Source organism: Bombus pyrosoma, linkage group LG3, assembly GCF_014825855.1.
Source record: "Bombus pyrosoma isolate SC7728 linkage group LG3, ASM1482585v1, whole genome shotgun sequence".
Classification (NCBI taxonomy): Eukaryota; Metazoa; Arthropoda; class Insecta; order Hymenoptera; family Apidae; genus Bombus; species Bombus pyrosoma.
In genome coordinates this window covers 5,485,170-5,497,368 of record NC_057772.1, presented here as the reverse complement: position 1 = coordinate 5,497,368, position 12,199 = coordinate 5,485,170, and the positions used below count along the sequence as shown (strand labels likewise).

General features: G+C 33.6%; 2 protein-coding genes and 1 non-coding gene across 9 annotated transcripts in view; 1 reads left to right on the top strand and 2 right to left on the bottom strand.

Annotated features, from left to right (window-relative positions):
- LOC122577989 (protein crumbs) overlaps positions 1-685 on the bottom strand; it is a 30,066-nt gene extending 29,381 nt beyond the window's left edge. The window contains exon 1 of one of the 3 annotated variants that reach the window (XM_043749785.1): positions 357-685. In XM_043749785.1, the coding sequence (XP_043605720.1) occupies positions 357-381 (25 nt within the window). In that variant the 5' untranslated portion in view covers positions 382-685. The remainder of the gene's footprint in view (positions 1-356) is intronic. The other 2 variants (XM_043749784.1, XM_043749786.1) reach the window with 2 other exon arrangements.
- Positions 686-1,280: 595 nt separating this feature from the next.
- Trnah-gug lies at positions 1,281-1,352 on the bottom strand. The gene has a single exon. It is a non-coding gene; the product is annotated as a tRNA-His (tRNA).
- Positions 1,353-1,989: 637 nt separating this feature from the next.
- Positions 1,990-9,510, top strand: LOC122565976 (serine/threonine-protein kinase GD17699-like). 5 transcript variants are annotated; one of them, XR_006316361.1, is made up of 7 exons: positions 1,991-2,306; positions 2,836-3,858; positions 3,932-4,109; positions 4,196-4,489; positions 4,576-4,818; positions 5,153-6,923; positions 7,184-9,510. XR_006316361.1 is itself a non-coding variant. In XM_043722606.1 (6 exons), coding segments are annotated over exons 1-6 (1,809 nt in total). In that variant the 5' UTR covers positions 1,990-2,304; the 3' UTR covers positions 5,235-5,383. The 5 variants fall into 5 exon arrangements, 4 of the variants coding, with proteins under 4 accessions (XP_043578541.1, XP_043578539.1, XP_043578537.1 ...); XM_043722606.1 differs by lacking the exon at positions 7,184-9,510 and having other exon boundaries at positions 1,990-2,306; positions 5,166-5,383; XM_043722604.1 differs by having other exon boundaries at positions 5,156-9,510.
- Positions 9,511-12,199: the final 2,689 nt, after the last annotated feature.

Sequence of the window (12,199 nt, the reverse complement as noted above, 5' to 3'; positions counted from 1 at the left end):
GGTAGACTGTAGACGATCAGGTGTGCGGAACGGTTTGGCAGGGCGGTCTCCCCACCTGTCACGAATTCAATGCTACTGAGTTCATCGTTTGCGTTGATCCACGTAGAAATTTGAACGACAACGCAGCATAGGTTACCCGCCACTAGATCAAAAAATCAATACACGATCGAAAACGTTTTATTTATTCGTACGGCGTTCAGCGATTTAATTTAACTCGATAAAATTGAAAGGTTCGACGTTGTGCGTTCTAGATGTTGGGTCGTAAAGCGAGTTGCAGGGGCCGTAGCGACAAGCAGAGAGAAACACGGAGTAAGAAACGACGCGCGAATGGCGAACATGCCCGGGGCCTTACTCACCTGCCACGACGTATCGCGCCCGCATTGTCGTTGACCGGTCTAAAGATCTGCAATCGAACTCGAGGACACCCGCACTTACGGCGTCTCTTGTTGCACATTCACTCGCGAGACATCCTCGGTCACCGCACTCGTCCCTTTTATTTTACAGAGATTTAGGAAAGACACACGCTTTTGCTTTTCACGCACTATAGAGCGGCACTGGTCGCTTCTCTCCTTCACGTAATACATCCACCCGCACCGACTATGACCGTCGAGAAACACACACCGAGCGAGACTGCGGCGGCTCTTCTGGAGAACGTTCGGTTGCTATTGTGAAATCTCCCTCCATCGACTCCAAGCACCATCGTCACAGCACTAGCATGCTACGGCCCTGTGTCGTTACCAACACCGGCTGGATCGCTTCTATGTCTATCTTTCTCTTGATCCTACTGCCAGGTGCGGACCAATCGATCGAACTCTGACAATTTTTCAATGCATTTTAATCCAAATTCAGTATAATTGGATATCGCAGTTTGCCACGTCAATAATATACAAGTTTTGGGTATTTCGATTAATATACATGAAAATATCTTACGAATTATTATGAAATTATCAATGCATATTTTCATGTTTGTTTTTAAACGATGATAGTTGTATGAAGAATTACTCGAGTACGAGATACTAACATGAAAATTGGATATTTCGGTGAAATAGAAAATCTTGTTGTAAAAATGTGAGTATTAGCATAATTATTTATCTTAAAACAATTCAGATATCACTCTACACGAAATAAGAGTTTTTTCCTTGTTTGAAAAGTTTCAACGTTTAAAAATACGTTTATTGATATGTACAACAGAAGTAAGAAAATGATACGAGATCCTAGTTATTTGTTTTGAAATGAAAATAAAAAAAAATACCTCTTACCGTGACAATGCCGTTAGACATTGCCGTGACCAGGATTCGAACCTGGGTTACTACGGCCACAACGTAGGGTCCTAACCACTAGACGATCACGGCTAACAGAGGACTTGTGAAACATCTCTTTTTGTATATTTTTAAAGATTGTACAACAATACAAGCTCAAACTCTTTTATATGTTTCGTATTACAAATTATTTAATATGATTATTGGATTACTCTAGGATACTTGATAATAATATTATGTAAAATAAGCGAATGGTGATAGTGACTATGACTTTTGAAGATTATATTGCCCTCTATGTATACGCTTACAATCGTCATATCTTACCGACTGATTTTTAAATTTTTATTATCTCTACTATATCTTATATAATTTAGAAAAGAAACTATTGTAAAAGTTCAAGTGAATTACATCCTTGCTTTTTAAATTATTGTATTTTATTAAGATATTTTCGATAATGAAATTGTATCTTTGTTATCACTGTTAATAATTGTTAATACTATTATAAGCCTAAATATTATGCATTAGTTTTTCAACTACAATTTGTAATATATTTAGTTATTTAATATAATTATATATTTGCTGTAATAGTATGTAACTGATAATGCATTTTGCAGTGGAATAAGTCATAGATACGCATGTTTATATAATGAAATAATAATTAGTTGTAATTACGTTAATAAGGAGTAATCTGCCCGGTTATTCATTTTTGTCCCACCCTTTTAATTTCTTTACACTTCCGGTTCCGATCTTCCGGTTTCTCTTTGACAAGCTAGTTTTCTTATATTGCTTATATGTCGAATTTGGCAGTTCAAACTATTTTGCGCGCAGAAAACAAAATCAGTGTGTTACGATACAAACGGAAAGCATAAAAAATTGTATGAGACTTAGATATAACGGAAAGGCGAATCCTGTTAGTGTAATACGAAAGCGAGATTTCTCGCTTTTATTATCTAGTATTCACGTCATGGTTGCTATGAAAATGTCACTTCACTGGTGATTCATTTGTTCATTAGCTGGCATTTCTTCTCTTTTTTAATAGAACACGATGTAAGTACATACAGACTGATTCATTGTTATCAAATTTGAATTACGAATAAGTAACGTTGTGTATTGTATTAGTGTTTATTTGTGTGCTGTATTTGTGTACATAGTGATGTAGTTAAAGAAGGTTAAGTAGGTTAGAAAGGAGAATAAATATTCCTGTTATCAAAATGTTACATTTATAAAAACTGTTACGTGTAATGAAAAGTAAAAGAGTCTTGAAATATCCAAAATTTTATAGGTTTATTCCTATATTTATATACAACTTTTATCGTTAAACATTTACCATGATGAAGTAACAGGAAATCTTTATTTATAACTCCATCGAAAATATTTTTCGTTCGCGTAATCGATAATTAATGACAGTAAAAAAGCTTTTTGTACGTATTTTCGAAATTTATACTATATAAAATAGTAATTTTCGTAATTTTATGAGAAACATAATTATCTTATAATTGTATAATGCAACCTCTTGTTACTCCAATATCTTATCGTTCCAATGACATTATTTATACTAAAAACACTTTATATTTAGGATGATGGAAGAACCATTGAGTCAAGGTGCTTCACCATCTGGTGATAGTAATTTTTCTGGAAGCGGAGAATTAAGTTCCACTACTATAATGAGTATAGATGAAAGAATGTTGGATGTTAGCTCACGGCATTCTTTAAATGTTCTTAGAACACCGCCAACCAAGAAGGCAAAACGAGTGAGATTTTTTAGAAATGGAGATAAATTTTATACTGGTATTGTGATGGCTGTGACTCCAGAAAGATATCGCAGTTTTGATAGTTTAGCATCGGATTTAACAAGAGCTTTAATATCGAGCGTGACTCTACCTAATGGTGTTAGAGCAATTTATACTATGGATGGGAAAAAGGTTCAAAGTATTAATGATTTAGAAGATGGTAAATGTTATGTGGTTTCTGGCCAAGGAGAAATTTTTAAGAAAGTGGAATATTCATCTACCAAAGTAAGAAGAGGTAGTTCTTTATCTGGATTACCTCAATCCCCAGCTGGTACTGGTAGACAAATAAGTGCAATACCACTGTGCGTGAAAGCAAAAATAGTCACTTTAATAAGACATGGTACAAAACCTCGTAAAGTTGTACGTCTTTTACTAAATAAAAGAAATGCTCCGAGCTTAGAACATGCAATGGAAGCAATTACAGAAGCTGTTAAGTTAGATTCTGGAGCAGTAAGAAAAGTCTATACACTCTCAGGGCAACAAGTTACCTCATTGGAACAATTTTTTGAAAATGATGATATCTTTATAGCTTATGGGCCTGAGAAGTCGAATCAGGAAGATTTTGAATTAGATTTTGAAGAATCTAAGAGTGTGCAAAGCTTCCGAAGATGTCCATGGACATCAAAGAGACAAATTGGTCCAATGCCAAGAATGCCACGTAAATCTGGAAAAAAAGTGCTTACTACGCCTCAAGTGAGGACACCGAGTCCTTCTTCGTTAATATTACCACAACCACTACGTTTACACTATGCAGTAGGGCATGTAATCGGAGAAGGTAACTTTGCAATTGTTAGGCATTGCTCCCATAAGTGAGTATTATAAGAAATTGTAGAATATTAATAGCTAAAAGTAATAAAAAATCTATCTAAAAATATTTTATAGATCTACAGGTGCAGAATATGCAATGAAAATTGTAGATAAGTATAAGTGTCAAGGTAAAGAAACAATGTGGGCAAGCGAAGTATCAATTTTACGACAAGTTTGCCATCCAAATATTATTAATTTAATCGCGGAACAAGAAACTACTGATCAACTGTTTTTAGTCATGGAGCTTGTAAAAGTACATTTGTTCACAAATATCTCTATTTTAAATATCAAAGATTGAAATTTATATCGATAGAATACTCCAAGTTTGCGTTATTTTAGGGTGGTGATTTGTTTGATGCTATTGCTGCAGCAACAAAATTTTCCGAAAGTGAGGCTAGTGTAATGATTGGACATTTAACATCTGCATTGGCTTACTTGCATTCACACCAAATAGTACACCGTGATGTTAAACCTGAAAACCTTTTAGTTGAAATGGATGGAAATCATGTTAGATGTTTAAAGTTGTGCGATTTTGGACTTGCTCAAGTTGTAAGGGAACCTTTGTACACAGTTTGTGGTACACCTACGTATGTAGCACCAGAAATACTTGCAGAAACAGGATATGGTTTGAAAGTAAATTTATTTTCTAATTAGATATCTACAATTTATTAATATAATTTTGGAAATATGAAAGACAAAATAAATTTATACCATTTTAGATTGATGTATGGGCAGCTGGAGTAATACTGTATATCTTACTTTGTGGCTTTCCACCATTTGCTTCTCCAGAAAATAAACAAGAAGAATTATTTGAGCGTATTTTAAGTGGCCAGTATGACTTTAGATCTCCATTTTGGGACGAGATTTCAGATTCTGCTAAACAATTAATATCGAATATGCTTCAAACACAACCTGAACTGAGATTTAGTGCAGAAGATGTACTTGATCATCCATGGCTAGCGGTAATTGTCATTATATATTCTATAATAGAAAATTTATTTTATTATCTTGCATGGCTTACCATTTTTTTTTTTTTTAATTGATATAAGATCGTACTAGTAGTAGCCACGCGGCGAATTCTTCTTTTGATTATATACATATACAATTTTTTAATTATTTATAATTTCTTATCAATTTGCTTATTAATTATAAATTCACTGCCATGCAAAATTTGCTCACCTACTATATGGCTTCACTCTTAGTTACTTGAACACAATGCTAGGAAGGCTTCTGTAGTGGTTTGCTGTATCTGTAGCAGTGCTTTTGTTTTTCTTTTGTCCCGCCTCTGTATATCAGCAGAGCTTTCTAGGCGAACAGACCACAGCATCAACACCTACCAACGCGCCGGAGCAACACTGGTATCAGCGTGAGCCGATAAAGTTGGCAATTTTTGAATTTGACTTCTTCAAAAATCCAGTTCAGGGTGATAATTCGCAAGATGAAGTTGATGATGCTCCTGATAGCAGGATAAATGTTAAAAACAACCGGAGTGAAGTCTTATCATCAATCGAATCAAACAGCATTGATTTATTTTACAACAAAGTTCAGAAAAATTAAGTTATGCTGGAGTTGATTTTTATAACAAAAACTCAAACGATAAGACTTGTGTCTTCAGTCAATCAATGAACGATCTTATGAACAATTTAAATAAAAACCAAGTTTACACTACCGTTTAAAAATCATCGCATAGTAAAACTTGTTTGAACAGTATTCATAAAATTGTTAATTACCGCAGATGGTTAATTCAGTGTTATTAGATAGTTATTAAAATACTCTTAGAATTCAAATTATCGTGAATTGCGAAGATAATTCACTTCAAGAACATATGTCTACTTCCAATAGAAAATAAAATAATTTCTTTACAAGAATTTATAATATTTCACGTATTATGTTGAATATATGAATCAGCAGCATACCTTTAAAAAACTTAGTTCAACTAATTTTGTGACAATAGGACAGAAATATAAGTAGAAACGTCTATGAAAATTTAATGATTTGTGAAAATATTGCTCCAACTCTTAAAAGCTAAGATGTAAAAAAACTATTATAGTTTTTTAATTAATTGGTAATTTAATTAGTAGTAATAGCGATAACACGGTTAAGCAACTTTGCAACTATTCAATGTTACATGAAAACAAAGATCAAGTTCTGAACTCCAAGATCAAGTGAAAATTCTGGAAACGAAATTCTTTCTATCGTGATCAAGAACCGGAAAATGATAGTGTGTGTGATCTACATAAAACTAGGTGTGTAAATGAAGTTTTATAGTTGAATCATACAAAAAGTCTTTTTTATAAGCATGAAAAGTAAACAACAGAAGTATCACAAGCTCCAACAATTTAAGAAAGTTCTAAGTAATATACAACAGCTCCCAAAAGAATTCGAACGCCAACATTTGCGACTTTTAACAAGCAAAATATATGTTAAAGCGAAGCATTTGAGACAATACTGAATTTTTTTAATCTGAAGATTATATCAGTAAAATTATGAAATATTTTAATGCTATACACAGTGCATTTATTACAAACACGATTCATCTGTGGATCATAAAAGTATTCACACGTACAAACGCATGCATATATTACCATTGACTATGTATTATCTTATATTAACATTTAGTTCTTTCACCTTTGGCTGTAACAATATCTTTAACTTTGTTTTCTATACTATGAAGTAATTTTTTGCGATATTTACAATAGAATTCCATATTTTTATAAATCTTCCTTTGAATACTTCTTTCCTATTTATTATACATATAATTATGTAATGACCTACTGATTTCAGACCATAAATGTTCTTTATAATCAATATCTGGGTTTTATGAGTATTTAGGATGCAGGGTATATTATGTAGTATTTATTCTTTTAAGATTCAGTCCGTATGCCTCGGAAGTAAGAATGTATTAATAAGCCTAATTTTTCTGCACTCTGTTTTAGACTCTCTTTTAACATACATGTAAATAAGTATTTCTTATAAATTCCATCGATAAATAATAAATTTCCAGTACCATTGGCTGCCACACGACCTCGCACCATGACAGAATCATCTCCATGCTTTACTGTTCGACGTAAGTTTCGCATTTCTATTTCGATATTCGATTTTCTTTACGTATAATTGCATTCGTCTATTAAAAATGTTAGATTTACTTTCGTTCGTTCTCACTGCTGTGATTCCAACTTCGTACTCGTAGCTTCTGAAGTTCGATAAGTACACGTAATAATAATACGAAATTAGCTAAACATAAACGATTTTTTACTTTGTCATAGAGATTCGTTGTAAACATAGTTTAATTCTAAGCGTTCGAATACTTTTGTGATCTATCAATAGGTGGTATAACACTGAATGCTGAGAAGATGACTAGGCAAAGAAGTGCGGATCTGATTGGTCATTTCTGATAGGCTCAATAACACCTACCGATCTGTGCTTGTAATTACCATACTGTAAATATTGTATATGTCATTAAATTGAATTCTAATTTTACCGATATAATTTTGAGATTTCCCTTTTGCTACGGATATCATACTGCTTTGAATACATGCTCCAGTTTAATGTATACGCATGTTTCCTGGTTAAAACTTAAGCATTCGAATACTTTCGTGAGTCATTGTATTTCAAATCTTAGAAACAGTTTATCAAAGCGATATTCAAATTTGAAATAGCCAAAAAGTAGTGTAAATCCAAGAACTGCTGGAAGAAATAAAAAGTTTAATCGTTTTTCATCGTGTACCAGACAGTAGAGAATTTGGAATCTGTTGTAAGCGAGAGAGTGACTTCTTATTATCAGAGTGTGTAGAAAATGTCTTTCTACATATGGATTGTGAGATGAAAAACGGAGAGAGAAAGGTATGAAAACTAAGAAAAATATATATGCAAGATTAATCAGAAATATAATGAAACATCGTTAGGTATAAATAGATAGAAAGACGACGTTACAGCATAGAATTCAATTACAAGAAAAATATAAAATGTCGAAGGTCAGTTTTAGATAGTACAGCAGCTGCCAGTAGATGCAAGTTGAGCAAGCAGTGTGTTCACATCAGATTTAACATTGTAAATCCAATTTTAACGACCGATAGAAGAATATTATCGTAATTAGATATATTTATACGATAAAATACGAATTATATACGTGAAAATTATCGCGGAACTAATCCGTTGAAGAGTCCAAAGTTTTAAGTAATAATTATTTTAACGTAAGTGCACAAAGTCGATTTAACCAAGGAGGTGACGTCATTTGTTCGTAGCTCTCGAAGACATTGATCGCGAATCAATAATTCAGATTAGAACAGGTGAGCATCACACATAAACAAGACATGCCAAATGCATTTAAGTAGCTTATTTTATATTTGATATCTATTGTATGTAGTTCAAGTATCGAATTAAACTATATGTAGAAATTGCTTTATCCTTATCAAGTTGTAAGTAATTAGAGGAACATGATCGTAGAGTGAGGCGAAAATCGTATCGATAATAGAAAAATCCTTGTGACAAGTGACAGAGGGCGACAGTGCGAGAAATTACGAATATTTGTGTAGCTTGTTGCATACGCTTGCTCAAAGGTAATTCAACTATCGCTAGGATAAATATTTTTATAAAGCATCGCGCGTGGGGTACTATAAAGAGCAATAAAAGCGAAGCTGGTGATAATTAGATCAAGGAACCTTAGAAATCATAGTATTGGGTATGATAATCAGTAAAGAGGAATTTATTCGATACATAATGCTTTTCATATGAAATTATTTTTGTAGAAATTACGTATAGCAAATTTTACGTGCATTTTTCTCCCTTTGTCGCTTGATGATACTTTTGTAGTTACCCCGCTACAATTTCCATATTTTTTAATGGAATCATTACTATGTACTATAACGATGTACATATATAATAAGTAAGAAGTTTATAAAATATTATTTATATACATATATAAGCATTACTATTATTGCTATTCATTTTCATAATTTGTAATTTACGTATGAAAAATTAATTTATCACAATACTTCATACTACAATCGATTTATATATTGTACTTTTTTATCGTTAGCACGATTAATTCGTACATGTATACGCGGTATTATACAGATCAATGCTGTCCACGGTTGAAACTTCTCGCGTGGCTTTGTCCCATCTTTCGCGCTATCGTCATGAACTAACGAAAGAGGTCAGAAAAAAAGAAACCGAACAGACTTAGTACGATGTTTGTCATTTTTCATAAATCTCGCTCGTAAACTAAACCACGGAACTTTGATTTTTGCTGGAAGCATTTGCATCAGATGCGTGTGTATAGTGGATCGGTTAGCGTCTCTGTATCATAGTGACAAAGTCAAAGGAGGAGAGATTCTGCAAACTTCGTAGCATATCGTGGACAGCATTGGACGTAGGTTATAGAAATTTAGAAGTGATTTATGCCAAATATGAGATGGATTATTTATATCATTACGTACATGTATAAGTATTTACATACACGATAAATCCCGTATCGACATTTGTTGCTACGTTCTTTACTTCTTTTTCATTTTCGTCACTACATATATAAATACATATACATCTATTACATATACGCGTATATTTTCGACTTGACTGTAAATTGTACTCTTCTTATTTCTGTCAGAAAAATGAATTAAAGCAACAAATATGATAAAAAGTGACCAAATAATAAGCTTGATTCATAATCACTCTGAAAACCATATTTCGTAGAATATGCTTACAAAATATATTTATCTTTGTACAGCAAGGTATCATACTTCGAACGTGAATATCGTTGTTAGTCCAAGTATAAACAGTTGTGAAATTATACGGACAGTGAATTTGCAAAAATCTTGCGACGACGATCGCGAGTTATATCTGATGCTCGTAAGGGACGAGTCACTCCGAGCGGAAGTGCCGGTACGCGACGCTGACGATCAGTATAGCGAGTTCAGTAGTAGGCTCGCGCGCCTACCGTGAGGGTGGCTGCTCGGCACGCAGCCTGCAGCTCGCCTTTCTCGTGTTTCTCTCCTGTTCCATTACTATCGTTCTTTTTTTCTTTTCTTTTTTTATCGATACAAGCCGTCCTTTACATTAACAACATGTTCTCCAATGGATAAACTTTCTGTTAAACCGTTAACTAAACATATCGTAACAAGTGCGTGTGTGCATCGAAGTGTGTTTAGAAAAATTAATACATATCAACGATAGTCGACGAAACAAAGTTCACTGTGTAGTGTAAATTAGCATCGACGCCGCTCTGATCAGGTGAGACATTAATCAAATACAAATTTTAATAATGTTTTCACTGAAATTAGTACACATCTACTTTCTTATCTTTGTTAGTTGCCTTCGAACAAATTTTTTTTTTGTGTATATTACGACTATTGATGCACCGTAATGACCTTGAAATTATTATATATATATATGTATAAAGATTAAGTAACAATTGCTTATAAAAATATGTAATTAGGTTAAATATTTACGCTTATGACCGTATTATATCTCGTTTTATATTTTTCTATTTTTCTATTTGATGTTTAAATTCAATTTTAATACACGATATTAATCTATCAATAATTAGGTTTGATTTCGATAGATATACTAATTTTTAATTGGTATTATTCTCATCGCGCTTTCCCGAGTCAAAAGTCATTTATTTTACTCTCGAACTTAAGGTCGATTTAAATAGTTGGTACTGTAAAAATACTGTTACGCTCTGATTAGCATGCAATATCGATTAACGTTAACGGTCACAGTATGAAATCTACTATCATAATGGAAGCGTACATTTTTCTGATGTTGCGAGATGTGTAGTTTTGAATTATTTTTACTTCAATATCGAATATTTATTAATACAGGCTATTTAATTTATCTTTATCATTGTATTTTACTTTCTATGTTACGCTTTACTATCCTCGAAAGAATACGTCTAGAACGAAAGCAAATATTTTTGCAAGTAAATGTACATATATATGACGATAAGATATTTTATAGGCTTGAATTTTACAAACCTGAAGAAGTATTCGGTATTTAGTCACGAAGTGCAACACGATCCTTATTCCGTGCTGGATTAACTGTTCCAAAGTTTGAAAGAGACTCTGGTGGTTTGGCAACGTATTCTTTTCCTCCGCTATTGAAAATGAATGTATGGTAATTCGGTGATCACGATCGTTTCATCGTTTTATTCAACAGCTTTGTCGTTATTGAATCTGAAGGCGATCGATCTCGCCAAATTTGGCGAATTCTCAACACGGTGTACAGCCTTTTTTCATGTCAATGACGTTTTCGTGAGGTAATTGCATATACTCTCTCTTCTTCGCTCGTTAGGTTCTCGTTTCGTAATCTCTTATTCAGCCAATTGTAATAATTATGGTAAAATTAAAGGTGTACCGAGCTCTTTATCTTTTGAAGTTTATGACTCGCGTAAGATATTTGCATAGAAATTTCTGTTCTATTTCATAGCGAAGCTTCCAACGTAGAATACGTTCCGACTTCTGGGTTATGTTTGGTTTAGGCGAAGCTAACGTTTGATCCGTAAGCAGTACGTAAACAAACTTCAAAATAATCATACAAGCTTATCGCTTATCAGGTACACAGAAGCGTAGATGCAGGTCACGTTTGTTTTTGCACGTTCACCGAACGTAAATACGTAGTCGACTTGGCCTTGCCTCTGCTGCTCTCATTTCGTGTTTAAAAGAAACGTGCTACAATGTATGGAATTACACGCAATTTTTTATCAATATTTAAAATAGCGGATTAATCGTTTGGCCGATCGAAACGTTCTTAATTATTGTTTTGTAAATTTTCATTCGTGTCGAAAATCATTCGCCAAGCAGATTTCGTAATCCCGAATGACGCGGAACATTAAAAAATATTCACCTTTTATCGTACTGTTTGCGTACAAATTTAAAATGAAATACGTGTTATTGTCATCATTTTTTCCTCGTAATACACATTCATTTACACTAATTCGAAATAACTTTGGCGAAAGGCTCATGCTCATTATCAGACGAATAGACGCGATTCTTGCAAACGTTCGTCCTACTTTCTTAAATTACATATCTATGCATCGGCCTTTCATCTACGCTGTATTATCCTGATCATATTAGTGCCATGCTAGAGTTTTAGTTATCCGCAATAGTATCTCAAAGACAAGTTACAAGTTCTGCGTACATAGTCGAAGAAATCAAAGTAGCAGACCCGATCGTGTCCAGTTGGAGAAGAACACGGCGCGCTCTTCCGGCTTGGTACTCGACGCGGACATTTAACGCATCAGCGTTAATTTGTTAGCCTGACTGTTAGTTAGGTTTGGTTAGCGTGCCTGCCGTGCGTATTTAACGCGCACGCATTAAACACATTCAGAGTGATGAATGTTCTAGC